The sequence below is a fragment of the Ambystoma mexicanum genome, chromosome 4q (assembly GCF_040938575.1).
Source record: "Ambystoma mexicanum isolate Mex_15411 chromosome 4q, UKY_AmexF1_1, whole genome shotgun sequence".
Lineage (NCBI taxonomy): Eukaryota > Metazoa > Chordata > Amphibia > Caudata > Ambystomatidae > Ambystoma > Ambystoma mexicanum.
The window spans coordinates 1,294,233,688-1,294,250,732 of record NC_090928.1 but is presented as its reverse complement, the minus strand read 5'-3'; the positions used below and the strand labels follow the sequence as shown (position 1 = coordinate 1,294,250,732).

Genomic DNA, 17,045 nt, shown 5'->3' with positions numbered 1-17,045 from the left:
CCCCCCTAAAAGGCATAGGAGAAGGGGTACCCCCATGGGTGTACCCCAGACATCTAAAAGGGAGTTGTTGGATGGTAGCAGGAGTCCATTTTTTGACCCTTCTCGAATCCAACGTCCAAGATTTGCGGATTGGTGTCCTTCTGAGACGGTTTCTGCATTTATTCATCATTGGGTACGGAGACCGCTACTGGAGGAGGATAGGAACAGATTACGTTCCGAATGCCCAAAACCTGTTATTCCACATAAGGTAGCCAGTACCCCTTATATTGATCATTCCATATTGTCCTTTTTCTCTCAGAAAGGTTAAGACCCTAAGAGAGGGGTTGACAAGGTTCTTCGCAATTGTCAAGATAAGTTACTAGACATGTTAGGGCCTTTGGCTCTAATATTTGAGTTGGCGGAAGACGCTTTCTCTTACCAATTCCCCAGGGGATGTCCAGGCACTCAGAGGTTGGGTGCAGAGGTCTATATGCCTGCTCGGCAACGCCAGTGCTGGAATTTCCATGGAAAGGCGCAACTCCCTTCTCATGCGCATTGATTATACTCGGCTACATATGGCAGTGGATGAATCTGGGCCTAACGCCCTAGGTAACCTGTTTGGAGACAGGTTCATTAAAGATCTCTCTACAGTTGGGCTTACTTTCACAGCCCTTGGTAAGGACCAATCCAATTCCAGCCGTTCCTTCCAGGTTTCTACCCATCCCCAGCAGTATGCTACTCGAGGGGCACATCATCCTTCCTCTGCTAGAGGATCCCAAGTGCCTTTTCACCCCCGGACAGGTTTTCAATAGGGAGGACGCACCGGCAGAGGTTCGGGCAAAGCGACGTCTACCTCCTTTTGGACCATCTCTCCCTTTCATTACACAGTGTTACAGCGCCTGGAGGGGGAAAAACGCTTTTCACCAGTAAGTGTCATACTCTCAAGTGGTGGTCCTCCCTGGGCCAGGTTATAGCTCATATGGCGCCTTAAGCATATGACCGCCTGGAATGACTTGGATATGGCAAAAAGGCTTTGGCATTCTGGCTTGTAGGAAACATCCTCTAGAAGGCAGTCCCATTGGCTTCGCGCCTCATCTCTCTCCTCTCTCTTTGCAATTGCAAGACAGGTCTGGTAACTTTGGCGTCCATTGTTTCTCCCCGAGATTGGGCAGGCCCTCTGTCCGGCTGTTTCCCTGGTTATCTGTGGTTGTCACAGTTCTTAGGAAAGTACGCAGAGAATTGATAAAACTTCTATTAGCGACTCATTTTTGCACATCTCAGGGGTAGTTTTCCTTTTTCTAGGAATCAGCAGGAGGTATCCCACACCCTCTCCCTATCCGCTCAGGACTCTTAATGGACCAGGCGAGTCTACCTCTCATTCTGGTCCTTTCGGGTGTGTGATTTTTCTCTTGTATAGATTGGAGCTTTTAATTACTCTCCAGGACCCTGTTGTTGTCAGCAGAAATGCCTGTGCGGCCTCCGCTTAGTACGTTTATTTATCAGTATGCAACTGCTACGTGAGTTGGTGTTTGGCTCGCCACCTAGATCCCATTTTTTCTGCTCCTCCTGTACAGGGTTGATTTTAGAATTATTGATCAATTTTTGTTTAGTTGAAATGTTCAGGGAGGGCATGGCTTACAGGACTGTTAATGGTTTCAAGCAGCCATTTTGGCTGGTCACGTGCTAGTCTAAAGAGAGGAAGTAGTCAGCTACTTCTTAGTACGGTAGGCCCTTAGGTCCATCCGCAGTAAAAATTACCCCTTCACGCTAATTTTAAGTTCTTAGGAAGCTTATTAGGTCCTAGGTTTGTTCTCTCTGGGCCCATATAGTTAATTTGTTCTCTGTCTCGGGAGAGTAGCTCAGCGCTGGCGCGCTCGGCTGGGAGACGGGGCGACACAAGCAGCGCGGTTTTGATTGCCTGGTCCCCGCTCGGGTGCCTCTGTTTGGTAGGCGAATTATTTCTAACCCTTCATATCATATCATACTATAGTTTTCTCAAAAGTTAGCCATGTTTTTGTTGTCTCTTTTGCAAACTAAAGAGGGTTAGATTGTAGATCTTTGGCATAAAGGTTTTCTCCCCATGAGGGGTATTTTTTCTTTGGTCTAAAACAAATAAATGTTTGTTTTTCTTATTTGGTATCCAGCATTGCCAAAATAAAGTAATGTGAGTTCTTCAATGTGTTAGGATGTCTTGCAATATGGTGGTATTAAGATCTCCGGGTACCTTTCAGCTGCTTTCCTATGGGTAACCCTTTAACATATATATCCCGCCTCCCTGGCTTTACGGTTTTGGAGGTTATTATCTTCCCGGGATTGATTTTTATTCCTTCGGTGCTTTTTCAGTCAGGGGGAGGTCTTGGGGTTCTTAACGTCCTTGTGGGGGTGGGGAGGTTTTGAACAAAAAGGTTTGAAAGCAGCTGACTGGTCGAGGAAGTTCACGTTGAAGACGTTTTTATTGATCAGTTGGTAATTGATGTAATGCAAGGGCTTTGAACTTGCATAATATGAAGCCTCCTGTCATGTCATAGAATGGTTAATCCCCCTCACTAACGTGAGAGGGGGTTTCGATTCTATTAAAGACAGGAGGCGAGTATTATTACACCCACCCACCCGTCTTTGTTTGTTGTTCTTCAAACCCGCCCACCCTTCTTTGTTTGTTGTTCTTACAGCTTCGGGGTGAAGAGATCGGGTCAAAAGGTTTTTGTAGCAGTCACAAGCTGAGGAAAGGGGGTGATCCTCCAGTTCGTTTGGATCCTCTTCTCAGCGCTACGCCGTCGGATCTTTGCAGTGAGCATCTGACGCAAGACAGCTGCAGAAAGAGGGGTTGATGTTAGAGTAAAGGACTTTTATGGGGGTGGGTCTCAGCTCATTGCTTAGCTAAAGGGCATTACCTGCCCTCCATGTTGGACTGGGGTATTCCCTATGCATTGCCTTTAAACTTTGTTTGAAGTTGGTTATTTAAACCTTTGTCTTTGTAAAAGTGTTTTGTTTGCTGCTATGTGTCAGTAATTCAATCCTTCTTAGATAATAGAACTATGCGGGTCTTTGCACCTTCAGCTTCCGCTGACCCTATTCCTATAACTTGCGGTGTGCCTAAGGGTTCATGTGTTTCGCCCACTCTGTACAACATCTTCACGAAGCCCCTTTTTGATGATCTAGATGGCCTGGGTATCACCTACACTAACTATGCAGACGATACACAGATCCTCATCCCGTATATCTCATCATCCAGGCATGGATGGCCTCTCATGGACTATGCCTGAATGATGATAAAACGGAACTCCTCATTCTGGGCACCACGGCGAATCTCAATAAATTAGGCCATCTATATTCCTACTTCACCATAGACAATAACATTATCCCAGTAGCCAAAGAAGTGAAAACTCTTGGCTTCTACCTTGACTCCTCTCTTACATTAAAAAAACAAGTAAACTCCCTGGCCTCGGCCACTGCCTATACGTGTAAGCTAATCAGAGCAGCTAAGCCATTCCTTACACCTACCAATTGCATTACCCTAGCAAGAGCCTTGGTATTATCCAAGCTGGATTATTGCAACGCCTTATACATAGGCTGCAACAAATACACCACCAACAAGATTCAGATCTTACAAAATAACGCTTTAGGAGCTGCCCTCAACATTCCCAAGAAAGCTCACATATCTGACCTTCGAAGATCTAACAACTGTCTTTCTACCAAAGATAAAATATTCCTTAAATCAGCCTCCCTAACTCATTAATGTTTACACATGGCCGCCCCGCAGTACCTTACTTCCAGATTCCGGAAACAATCTACTAATCGCCCTTCTAGAACAGCTAATACTAACCTACTTCAAGTGCCCAGATTCAAACGCTTGAAGTCTGGTGGTAGTAACTTCCCCGTCAAAGCTGTCCAAAACTGGAACTCACTCCCACCTTCTCTAAGCGAAGATAAGCCTTACTTGCGTTTCAGATGCAACCTTATCCAACGGATTAAGGAGCACGACATCTGACCTTCCACCTTACAAACACACCACTGTCCACCTCTGTGCATAATTGTATATATATATATATGTCTGTATCTGCTCAATTGTATATACTGCATTTAACTGTTGCTTGACTCCCTCGGTATCCTATGTTCACTTGTATGATTTCATTCGATCTTTTGTATGTTATATGCCAACACTGTTTACCATTATTTTGCACTGTAACGCATAGCAATGTAACCCAAGCTGAACAATCCTCTTGTCCTTCCTTGCGCCCTAATACCCTTGTGTCTGGTGCGCATTAAAAATAAATAAACAAACAAACAAACAAACAAACAGTAGTAAGGATTGTTAATGCATAATACTCGCCTCCTGTCTTTAATAGAATCTAAACCCCCACTCACGTTAGTGAGGGGGATTAACCAGTGTCAGTCACATCTTCTGTGGCACAGGGATTGGCCCATGTGTTGAAAGTGTAATTAACTGATATCAAGAGCTCACAAACAGTGTAATTGACACAGTCAATTCCAAGGTGACTTGGGCTCAGTGATTATTACAGTTGATGCTTTATCTTCATGTCAGACTCGGCTGGCTTCTAAGCACTAGACCAGGAGTCAAAGCCACACTGGGCATCAACGCGTTCCCAACAGGAGCTCTCAGGTATCCGGCTGGCGCTGCACTCGGCGCAGTCTGACCTAAATAAAGGGGACCATAAGACATTTCTGGCACTACTTGACACAGTCCTATAAGCATATGACGGAATGGCCTTCGGTTTTCTTACTGCCAATTTTTGTTCTGTTTCCACGGCAGGTATAAATCAGACACAGGTGAAGGCTCAAGCTAATTCACACTCGCTCGCTCAGTTATGCATTTCATGAAGTAGCTCAAGACTGCGCACTCAAGGAATGGCTCCTCCCCAACACCTAGGTCCACACAGCCTCCACTCCCCACCCGAGCTGAGAGTGGGCGATCTGACCGCCCACACCCCATCCCCGCCTCCTCACCTGCTTGCTTGCAGATCCCTTGCTGCCAAAGTGCCCCCCCTCTCCCCTGTTGTTAGCTTGCATCTGCTCCCTGGGACCTGTAAAGCTCTCTGTTGCTTCTTGAAACTAGGTCAACGCTCAATAAATATCATAATAATATTAATAGTGATTATCCACTCTTGTTAAACAGTCCCTTCCCATACTCATCGGTCTGAAACAAAGCTTGGCCTTTTTGCCACCAGGGGTGACATTTCAAAGCCAGCTGGCAGGATGTGCCAGTGTGTACTGATTGTGGGTGTGATCTGTCCACTAAGGGGTCTTGGAGTAAGTGGTCTTTGATCAGAGATTCGCTTGTAAGGTGAGTAGTGAATAATGTCACGCATTAGAAGGAATGCTGGCCGTGCTCAGCAGTGTGCCGCCACTGTAGGATCCCCTTTCAGAAATGACCGTTCACCCTAAAGAATGTGGGGATCAAAAGTGGATTCAGCACAATGTGTAAAGAAAAAAACTCAAACAAATGGGCCTGCCAGGAAACGGGACTGCGAGGAAACGGGACTGCGAGGAAATGGGCCTGCGAGGAAACGGGCCTGCGAAGAAATGGGCCTGCGAGGAAACGGGCCTGCGAGGAAATGGGCCTGCGAGGAAACGGGCCTGCGAGGAAATGGCTCCAGAGTTAATTCGATGTTTGTGATGCACACTGAAGGCACAGGTCCTTGGCCCACATATGCCGGCGGTTAATGTCAGATCAGACTCAGGGAGTGTGGGACTTCCTCACTGCCATTCACACGACATGTACTCCTGTCCTGTTCAAAGACACGGACGGAAGCCGCAGGAAAGTGAACTGGCCGTCCAATAGAGAAGCCCCACGCAGCCTCATACATGCAAATGAAAACCTGAGGCCGCTGTCAATCTTAACTTCTTTTAAAAACTTACAGGCACTGTATGTGGGGCCCCACACACCATGCCCAATTCTTGTCCACGCCCCTGCACAGTGGCAGCACACTGCCTGGCATACACACCTGGCACCTTTAAATCCCTGCACGCTGCCTTCTTTGGCTGGCACAGGGTGTTCTGATAGGTCACTCCCTCCTCGTGGACCCCAGACCTCAGCCTGTGCCCTAAAGATGGATTAGGTCCCTCTACCCTACCTTGCCCATGACACTTAGTAATTATTTTTGTTTCGTATTTCCCTTTTTTGATTCATCCCTTTTCTCATTTTTAATTCTGCTTTCTATCTGTGGTAGTGTTACTTTTCATGCATACTTTGCCCATACTTTAATTACAAATACGCCTGATAATCTAATAACGAAACATGTGAAGGGAATGGCCCCCCTGCAATTCAGATGGGAAGGGAACAGCCCCCCTGCAATTCAGATGGGAAGGGAACAGCCCCCCTGCAATTCAGATGGGAAGGAAACAGGCCCATGCAATTCAGATGGAAAGGGAACAGCCCCCCTGAAATTCAGATGGGAAAGGAATAGCCCCCTGCAATTCAGATGGAAAGGGAACACCCCCCTGCAATTCAGATGGGAAGGGAACTGCCCCCCTGCAATTCAGATGGGAAAGAAACAGCCCCTGCAATTCAGATGGAAAGGGAACAGCCCCCCTGCAATTCAGATGAGAAAGAAACAGCCCCTGCAATTCAGATGGAAAGGGAACACCCCCCCTGCAATTCAGATGGGAAAGAAACAGCCCCTGCAATTCAGATGGAAAGGGAACACCCCCCCTGCAATTCAGATGGAAAGGGAACACCCCCCCTGCAATTCAGATGCGAAGGGAATGGCACCCCTGCAATTCAGATGCGAAGGGAATAGCCCCCCTGCAATTCAGATGGGAAAGAAACAGCCCCGTGCAATTCAGATGGAAAGGGAACAGCCCCCCTGCAATTTAGATGGGAAGGAAACAGCCCCCTGCAATTCAGATGGAAAGGGAACACCCCCTCTGCAATTCAGATGGGAAGGGAACTGCCCCCCTGCAATTCAGATGGAAAGGGAACACCCCCTCTGCAATTCAGATGGAAAGGGAACAGCCCCCCTGCAATTTAGATGGGAAGGAAACAGCCCCCTGCAATTCAGATGGAAAGGGAACATCCCCCCTGCAATTCAGATGGGAAAGAAACAGCCCCGTGCAATTTAGATGCGAAGGGAATAGCCCCCCTGCAATTCAGATCGGAAAGAAACAGCCCCGTGCAATTCAGATGGAAAGGGAACAGCCCCCCTGCAATTTAGATGGGAAGGAAACAGCCCCCTGCAATTCAGATGGAAAGGGAACTGCCCCCCTGCAATTCAGATGGGAAAGAAACAGCCCCGTGCAATTCAGATGGAAAGGGAACAGCCCCCCTGCAATTTAGATGGGAAGGAAACAGCCCCCCTGCAATTTAGATGGGAAGGAAACAGCCCCCTGCAATTCAGATGGAAAGGGAACACCCCCTCTGCAATTCAGATGGGAAGGGAACTGCCCCCCTGCAATTCAGATGGAAAGGGAACAGCCCCCCTGCAATTTAGATGGGAAGGAAACAGGGAACACCCCCCCTGCAATTCAGATGGGAAGGGAACTGCCCCCCGTGCAATTCATATGGAAAGGGAACAGCCCCCCTGCAATTCAGATGGGAAGGGAACAGCCCCCCTGCAATTCAGATGGGAAGGGAAGGGCCCCCCTGCAATTCAGATGGAAAGGGAACAGCCCCCCTGCAATTTAGATGGGAAGGAAACAGGGAACACCCCCCCTGCAATTCAGATGGGAAGGGAACTGCCCCCCTGCAATTCAGATGGAAAGGGAACAGCCCCCCTGCAATTCAGATGGGAAGGGAACAGCCCCCCTGCAATTCAGATGGGAAGGGAAGGCCCCCCCTGCAATTCAGATGGAAAGGGAACAGCCCCCCTGCAATTCAGATGGGAAGGGAACTGCCCCCCTGCAATTCAGATGGGAAGGGAACTGCCCCCTGCAATTCAGATGGAAAGGGAACAGCCCCCCTGCAATTCAGATGGGAAGGAAACAGGCCCATGCAATTCAGATGGAAAGGGAACACCCCCCCTGCAATTCAGATGGGAAGGGAACTGCCCCCCTGCAATTCAGATGGAAAGGGAACAGCCCCCCTGCAATCCAGATGGGAATGGAACTGCCCCCCTGCAATTCAGATGGAAAGGGAACAGCCCCCCTGCAATTCAGATGGGAAAGGAATAGCCCCCCTGCAATTCAGATGGGAAGGGAACAGCCCCCCTGTAATTCAGATGGGAAGGGAACGCCCCCCCTGCAATTCAGATGGAAAGGGAACAGCCCCCTGCAATTCAGATGGGAAGGAAACAGCCCCCTGCAATTCAGATGGAAAGGGAACACCCCCTCTGCAATTCAGATGGAAAGGGAACACCACCCCTGCAATTCAGATGGGAAGGGAACAGCCCCCCTGCAATTCAGATGGAAAGGGAACAGCCCCCCTGCAATTCAGATGGGAAAGGAACAGCCCCCCTGCAATTCAGACGGGAAGGGAACATCCCCCCTGCAATTCAGATGGGAAGGGAACGGCCCCCCTGCAATTCAGATGGGAAGGCAATGGCCCCCCAGCAATTCCTAGTTGCCCCTCCCGCCTATCACCAGATGTACTCTGTGCTTTCTCCCCACATTGGAAGGTGGCTAGTTTGTCGAGTGCTTTGAGTAAACACTAATGCTTATGGCGCCTTGCCTGGACATTTCTTTCATGTGTGTACTGTCACTACTGCTGCACACAGGTGAAGAGTAGAGCCTGTGTTCGGCCCACGCTACCAAGGTACAGGAAAAGGCATGCGTTCATGTTCTTTCCATCTAACTTTTGTGAGTGAAACCCCTCAGAACAGTATGTGCATTGCGCATAGAAGCCTCTGCTTCTCTGTCCTTCTTCCTGTCAGACTTTCATTTCATCAGAGCCACCCCAAAAACACCAAAATAGTTGTACTCTGATTTAGCACATGCGTCTCAACACCTCCCTCCCCTTCATAGGACCGACCGTCACTTGATGAGTTTGCACAATGTTAGAAATGCTCATCTTGGAAATGAGCTCCTGACCAGGAGACTGATTGTGGAACATCTGAGCTTGACTATAGGGATTAGTGCCATATATTCTACACCCATCAATGATAACATTTTGCAACCAAATATTAAGGTGCCCGTGTCGGAGATAGTTACTTATGCGATGTATATGTTCTGTCTTAGAAGGACGGAAAATCACAAGCTCTTCACTTGTCACAGGTGGAACTCAGTGCTTGATTTATATAAAAGTAAGTACCAGGGCCCAGATATTTTCTTGCACGCCTGTGATACTGCGGGTGGGCATTTCCCCGCCATTGCTGCCACCACCCACAGCTGCTCCCCACAGTGTTGACACATTTGGGGTTACACTACGGCTTGCACCTGCTCATTGGGATTGATGGATGCGCGGACTATCACCACTTCATAATCAATCTGAGTCTGAGACAATAAGTTATGGGGCTCAGAAATAAGTGCTGGGGCTCAGAAATAAGTGCTGGGGCTGAGCCCTGGCAAGCACCCCCACATATGAAGCGTTGGCGGAACAGCAGAGGAATGCCGAGTGTGTCCTCTTGAAGGGGGTCACAGCATTGATTGTTCGCAAAAGCAATGGATCCCACCAATATTTCACTACTCACATCTGTGGGAGGAAGCGTGGAAGCCCTCTAAGAGATCCAGTCTCGGGATCCCCTGAAGTAGAGCTTCTGCCGTCTCCAGGGCAGGCTGATCCCCGTAGTGATGGACCATGAGTTCAGCGGTGTCCATGCGGTCGGCATTTTCCAGGCGTCCTCTGGGGATCTTTGCTCTTCCATCTCTTATCGAACACTCTTCCAGGAGGGACTTGCATTTCTTGAACTGGTCCCCAGTAAGTTCCTCCAGTAACGTATGCAGTAACAATTTAGGGGTCCCTGGCACCTCTTGCCAGGCCATGATGTGTTAAGCAGTCGATTAACTGGAAGGTAAAAAGAAATATATATATATATATATTAATGCATGTCTCTTCTTGCTTCCTCTGTCCCTTCTCAGCAGACCTTTGTGAATGCACTCACCATGGAGGACACCAGACCCAACCAGGCCAGAATCACACTAGGAATCAAAACTGAGCTGAGAGTCACCAGACGCCAGCATACCCCAGGCCGCCCCCCCCACTTATCCAGAAGATGTGTATTCTCATAGTTCACATGATGCTTCAAACTGAACAAAAAGAGCACTGTTAATGCAGCAATGATGGTTCCAGGAGCCTTGTCCCTAAAAGCCTTTTCCATCGCCATGTGGGGTTAAGATTTTAACTCCACAACCTTCCCTCCCCTACCACACAGCCCCCATTTTGATGATTGGACCTACCTCTATCCCCTTTGCAGCTTCTTGCTTCCTCCTTCTGCTCCTGCTGCAGGGAGAGCAAAAAGACGACTGGACAGTTATTTTCCCCTTTATCTGCTTCTTGGTGAACTACTTCCGGGTTAACTTGGGAATTTAAGTAACTCTTGTTGGAAGTCCAATCACCAGGATGCCCTGAACAAAGCCCAGACTTCAGTAGGCACATTTAGCACTACACAGACATTCTGTAGGGGGCGGTGTGTGTGTGTGTATGTGTGTGTGTGGTGCAGTGGGAGGTATTTGGGTTATGCTGTGGGTGGTGTGAGTGTGTAGCGCAGTGGCACCATGTGCACCATTGTGAAGAGAGGGTCCCAGGAACGCCCCTCCTCACCCCCAGGAATATGGCGGGACAGAGAGCCAGGAACCCTTAAAGTCATCCATCTTATTTCAGATGAATCCCAAGTGCACCGTTTGTTGACACGTACATGGAAAAGTATCCCCTCAATCTACCTTATGGACCCAATCCAGTGCATATCCTTACAGGTATAGGAGAGACCAAGGAGATTGTGGATGGGAATACCCTGATGGACAGTCTCGATTAAGCACCAAGAAGCCACAATGCTGATGTCATTAGTGACACCACGACATAGCAGCATAGTCATGAAGCACACTCGCAGCACTGCACCGCATTACATGAACACACACTCACATACACAAAGAACCTGCATACACAGTTCTATAGTTAGAGGACGGATACATATACATACTGTCAAAGCTTTTATTATTTTTCTCACTAGCTAAATGCAGTAATGCAGTAACGCAAGGCAGCAAGAGATCCAGAGCAAGCTTGCAGATGCTTATGGCACAATAACCCTATGGAACTACGGGAGTATATATGGAGCCTGGTAGGACCATGTGTGACTAACCTATAGGTTACTTAGTATAACACGAGCAGGTAGGAATCATATTATAAGTCTACGGAAAATTACAGAAGGCCTCAAGACACAGAGCACAAGACGAGAAGAGCTGATTCAGGCCGCACAGAGTGCAAAGCAGAATCACAGCCAAGGTCAGAGATACAAGGTCACATTCCAAACTTTAGGGGACAAGAGGCCAGCTGCGGAAAAACATAATAAATCCTCATAAATGCAAGCTCAAGAACTCGATTTTGTGGTTTACAAGCATGTGATGCAGCCGAGCCAGACAATGGGTATTCACCCGTGGTGGGAAAGAAGAGCCAATCCCTGCACACCTGACGAGGAAGGAAATGAGTGTTGAAAACGTGGAGCGCACTCTCATAGGCAAAGGTGGAACACTACCAGATACAATACAGACACATAGACATTTCACAGCGTGTTGAAGAGGTGCACCGAGGGCTGAGAAGCGAATTGAGTCCCAGGTCTGGGGAGATCATCTCTAGCCAATCACAGAATAGAAAATCAGGGCAAAAACCAATGGTAGGCCCACTACTCTGCAACAATGTAATAGATCGTTTCTTGGGGAAGGGACAAGCCAGCCACCTGACATGCAAGGACAATTAGAATATCCTCCATAGGGTACTTCTATAGGGAATACTACTCAAGATACCCAATCATTTGTGCTGATAGGTTTTTCAGAGAAGGGCCCAGGGATGACATAATTTGTCCACAAAACCGGGACGCACACCATTGAATACTGAGAAGTACTGGAGAATCTTGATTGTCTTGTGTGATCCCTGTTGTTTTTCTGTAATAAACCACAGTTCTAACTTGCCGTTGGCAGAGCCCTACATTTATTCGAGGGAAAGGTATTGGACCCTTGAAAGTCGGGCGGACCCCAAGATGACCTCTGGTATACCTGGGAGAATTACCCCAATAATGGGGTGATAGGTGTGCAGTGAAATGTAAACAAATGTATTGAGCGCAACCAAGGCCAGAAGGCATCTGGGTGCTAGCAGCAAGCGGTAAGAAGGGCCATACGTATCACCCACCCTTTTCAGAACAAAATGGTCTTGAGAGCTTTCCTGATGCAAAAGTGATGCTAAATCTCCTGCCACTGTGCTGGCAATGAATTCCATAGTGTAGGAACCAAGACCGAGAAGGAACGCCCCCTTGCTCTAGTTTTACAAAAACATAGGACTTGTAAAAAATGTGCAGAGGCTAAGTGCAAAACGCGAGGAGACGTATAACGGATGCGTTTCAACTGGAGAAAGGTAGGCCGGTGTGAATAAAAGCCTCATGTGTAATGCACAATGCCTTAAACATGTTATGGCTTCTCACAGGCAGCCAGTGTAGTGTAGCCTGGAAAGGCGAGGCAGAATACTGTATCAGAGCATTCAATGCCAATCGTACTGCCGAATTTGGCAGTATCTGAAGCCGTTGGATCAGAAAATCCAGTTGACCCAGATAGATACCATTGCAGTAGTCCAGCGCTCCCATTATGAACTGCAAAGGAACAAAAGGAACCTGCCTTGCAAATTGCTACAATCTGCCCCTTTCTAGAGCCACAGGGGAGAAGCTTAACCCCCAAACTCTTAAAAAAGGGGATAAGGTCCCAAAGACACAGGCCAAAAATTAGCATGCCAGAAAGAATTGACATTCCGCGAACCAACTTCCAGAATCTCTGTTTTCCGCCATTTCAACTCAACCAATTTTGGGCCATCCAACGACCGATCTCTGACAGACAGGATTTGAGCTTAGATAGAGGTTCTGATACTGGGGAGGTCAGCCTAAAATTGTATTGTGTGTCGTCGACGTAGGTGCAAAAACAAAAACTAGATGAAGCAATGAGGTTGGCCACTGGCCATAAATAAAGATTCAAAAGTATTGGCGATAAGGATGAACACTGTAGGACACCACGCAGAGTAGAGTTGGGGGGGGCGTAGAAGGGTGGCAATGAGATGGTTTTCATCCGGTCTGACAAAAAAGGAGAACCATGCCAAGACCAGACCAGACAGCCCTGCATGCTCCAAGCCCTGCAGCAGAATCTTATGATCAATATTATCGAACGCTGCACATCGCCCCAGATTTTATTACCCAGACAGCCCAGCAAAGTCCGAAATGTCGGGAAAAAAACGCCTTTTCCGCACATTTCGCTCGACGCACCCATCGAAACATGACCCCAACAACACATGGCCTACCGTCACGCGTTCCCACAGGTGTCCCGATGAAAACGGTACCTCACATGTGTGGGTGCACCTACCTGGCCGCCAAGGGGAAAGCCTAAAACACAAGTAACCCCAAGTCTGTTTTCAGAGCGAAATCTCAGACATTCTGCCGACCAGCACAGCGTACAGATATGGGCCTCGGGTGTCCAAGCCACCGAGGAAAACAGGGAACCCCATGCATTTCCGAAAAGAGGACACCCGTGGGAATACGCATAGGTAGGATTTGCGCACATCGCCCCAGAATTTATTACCCAGACAGCCCCGCAAAGTCCGAAATGTCGGGAAAAAAACGCCTTTTCCGCACATTTCGCTCGACGCACCCATCGAAACATGCCTCCAACAACACATGGCCTACCGTCACGCGTTCCCACAGGTGTCCCGATGAAAACGGTACCTCACATGTGTGGGTGCACCTACCTGGCGGCCAAGGGGAAAGCCTAAAACACAAGTAACCCCAAGTCTGTTTTCAGAGCGAAATCTCAGACATTCTGCCGACCGGCACAATGTACAGATATGGGCCTCGGGTGTCCAAGCCACCGAGGAAAACAGGGAAACCCATGCATTTCCGAAAAGAGGACACCCGTGGGAATCCGCAGAGGTATGATTTGCGCACATCGCCCCAGAATTTTTTACCCAGACAGCCCCGCAAAGTCCGAAATGTCGGGAAAAAAACACTTTTTCCGCACATTTCGCTCGACGCACCCATCGAAACATGACCCCAACAACACATGGCCTACCGTCACGCGTTCCCACAGGTGTCCCGATGAAAACGGTACCTCACATGTGTGGGTGCACCTACCTGGCGGCCAAGGGGAAAGCCTAAAACACAAGTAACCCCAAGTCTGTTTTCAGAGCGAAATCTCAGACATTCTGCCGACCAGCACAGCGTACAGATATGGGCCTCGGGTGTCCAAGCCACCGAGGAAAACAGGGAACCCCATGCATTTCCGAAAAGAGGACACCCGTGGGAATACGCATAGGTAGGATTTGCGCACATCGCCCCAGAATTTATTACCCAGACAGCCCCGCAAAGTCCGAAATGTCGGGAAAAAAACGCCTTTTCCGCACATTTCGCTCGACGCACCCATCGAAACATGCCTCCAACAACACATGGCCTACCGTCACGCGTTCCCACAGGTGTCCCGATGAAAACGGTACCTCACATGTGTGGGTGCACCTACCTGGCGGCCAAGGGGAAAGCCTAAAACACAAGTAACCCCAAGTCTGTTTTCAGAGCGAAATCTCAGACATTCTGCCGACCGGCACAATGTACAGATATGGGCCTCGGGTGTCCAAGCCACCGAGGAAAACAGGGAAACCCATGCATTTCCGAAAAGAGGACACCCGTGGGAATCCGCAGAGGTATGATTTGCGCACATCGCCCCAGAATTTTTTACCCAGACAGCCCCGCAAAGTCCGAAATGTCGGGAAAAAAACACTTTTTCCGCACATTTCGCTCGACGCACCCATCGAAACATGACCCCAACAACACATGGCCTACCGTCACGCGTTCCCACAGGTGTCCCGATGAAAATGGTACCTCACATGTGTGGGTGCACCTACCTGGCCGCCAAGGGGAAAGCCTAAAACACAAGTAACCCCAAGTCTGTTTTCAGAGCGAAATCTCAGACATTCTGCCGACCGGCACAACGTACAGATATGGGCCTCGGGTGTCCAAGCCACCGAGGAAAACAGGGAACCCCATGCATTTCCGAAAAGAGGACACCCGTGGGAATACGCAGAGGTATGATTTGCGCACATCGCCCCAGAATTTATTACCCAGACAGCCCCGCAAAGTCCGAAATGTCGGGAAAAAAACGCCTTTTCCGCACATTTCGCTCGACGCACCCATCGAAACATGCCCCCAACAACACATGGCCTACCGTCACGCGTTCCCACAGGTGTCCCGATGAAAACGGTACCTCACATGTGTGGGTGCACCTACCTGGCCGCCAAGGGGAAAGCCTAAAACACAAGTAACCCCAAGTCTGTTTTCAGAGCGAAATCTCAGACATTCTGCCGACCGGCACAACAAACAGATATGGCCCTCGGGTGTCCAAGCCACCGAGGAAAACAGGGAACCCCATGCATTTCCAAAAAGAGGACACCCGTGGGAATACGCATAGGTATGATTTGCGCACATCGCCCCAGATTTTATTACCCAGACAGCCCCGCAAAGTCCGAAAAGTCGGGAAAAAAAACGCTTTTTCCGCACATTTCGCTCGACGCACCCATCGAAACACGCCCCCAACAAAACATGGCCTACCGTCCCGCGTTCCCACAGGTGTCCCGATGAAAACAGTACCTCACATGCGTGGGTGCACCTACCTGGCCGGCAAGGGGCAAGCCGAAAACGCAAGCAACCCCCAGTCTGTTTGCAGAGGAGAATCTCCGCCATTCTGCCGACCGGCACAACATACAGATATGGGCCTCGGGTGTCCAAGCCACCAAGGAAAACAGGGAACCCCATGCATTTCCGAAAAGAGGACACCCGTGGGAATCCGCAGAGGTATGATTGGCGCACATCGCCCCAGATTTTATTACCCAGACAGCCCCGCAAAGTCCGAAAAGTCAGGAAAAAAAATGCTTTTTCCGCACATTTCGCTCAACGCACCCATGGAAACACGCCCCCAACAACACATGGCCTACCGTCCCGCGTTCCCACAGGTGTCCCGATGAAAACGGTACCTCACATGTGTGGGTGCACCTACCTGGCCGCCAAGGGGAAAGCCTAAAACACAAGTAACCCCAAGTCTGTTTTCGGAGGGAAATCTCAGACATTCTGCCGACCCTTCGGGAGAGGGCCACCACAAAAGGTGGGGCAGGACCCCCAATAGATGGGGCAGTAGGGTGTGGGCACCCTGGGGGCAGATTGTCACACTAATGTGGCCATCTGCACCAAGCGAAGTTGGGTAAACAAAAAAAATAATACAAATTTATAGGTTGCTTTTTAGGGGGGGCTGAGGGGCACCCTAAATTGGCAGCGAATGATGTACTGCAACGGAGGGTGGCCCTCAGCCCCCCCACCCCAAATGGAGGGCCCCACCTCATGCAACCCTCCCTGGGGGCCCCCCTTCCTGGCGGCAGATAGGGGGCCCCACCTCTTGGATCCCTCCCTGGGGTCAGATGCCCCTTCCTAGGATCGCGCGCCCTGCGCCCGATCCGTGACCAGCAATGCCTCATATGTGGTGTCCTTAGAAAGGGGAGAAAGTCCCCTTTCCAGGGACACCACTTTTTGATCAATCCCTGGTGGTCCAGTGGGCCCCAGGGCCCCAAACCCCCTCCCACCTCCCACCTCCCCTCGATTTTTTTTTGCTTTTAATTATTTTTATTTTCACCCCTGGGGGCAGTGATTATCTGCCCCCAGGGGTCTCTGGTTTTGTGGCCCCATGCCTTGGGGCCACGGGGGGAGGGGGGCCGCTTACCTAGTAAGCAGCCCCCCCTCCCCCTGCGTCACAAACGGATCTGCGTTGATCCTCTGGCATTGCTGCCCGCGGATCGCGCGCCCTGCCCGCCCGGCCCGCTCCGCCACACCACGCGGGGTGGGTGGGAGGGAGAGGCCGGGCCCAGGCACAACTTGGAGCGGTAGGGGGTTCGCCCGCAACGCCGCCACCGGAGCGGCGACGCAGGGGGTCGGCACCCCGCGGAACGTGCGTTCCAA

The 17,045-nt window shown here is 49.7% G+C and overlaps 1 protein-coding gene across 1 annotated transcript in view; it reads right to left on the bottom strand.

Annotated features, from left to right (window-relative positions):
• The window catches only part of LOC138468389 (NACHT, LRR and PYD domains-containing protein 3-like), a 350,409-nt gene that overhangs the window by 289,770 nt on the left and 43,594 nt on the right, over window positions 1-17,045 (bottom strand). Inside the window, exon 2 of the mRNA XM_069608929.1 lies at window positions 9,561-9,874. Coding sequence (XP_069465030.1) covers window positions 9,561-9,852 — 292 coding nt within the window. The 5' untranslated portion in view covers window positions 9,853-9,874. The remainder of the gene's footprint in view (window positions 1-9,560; window positions 9,875-17,045) is intronic.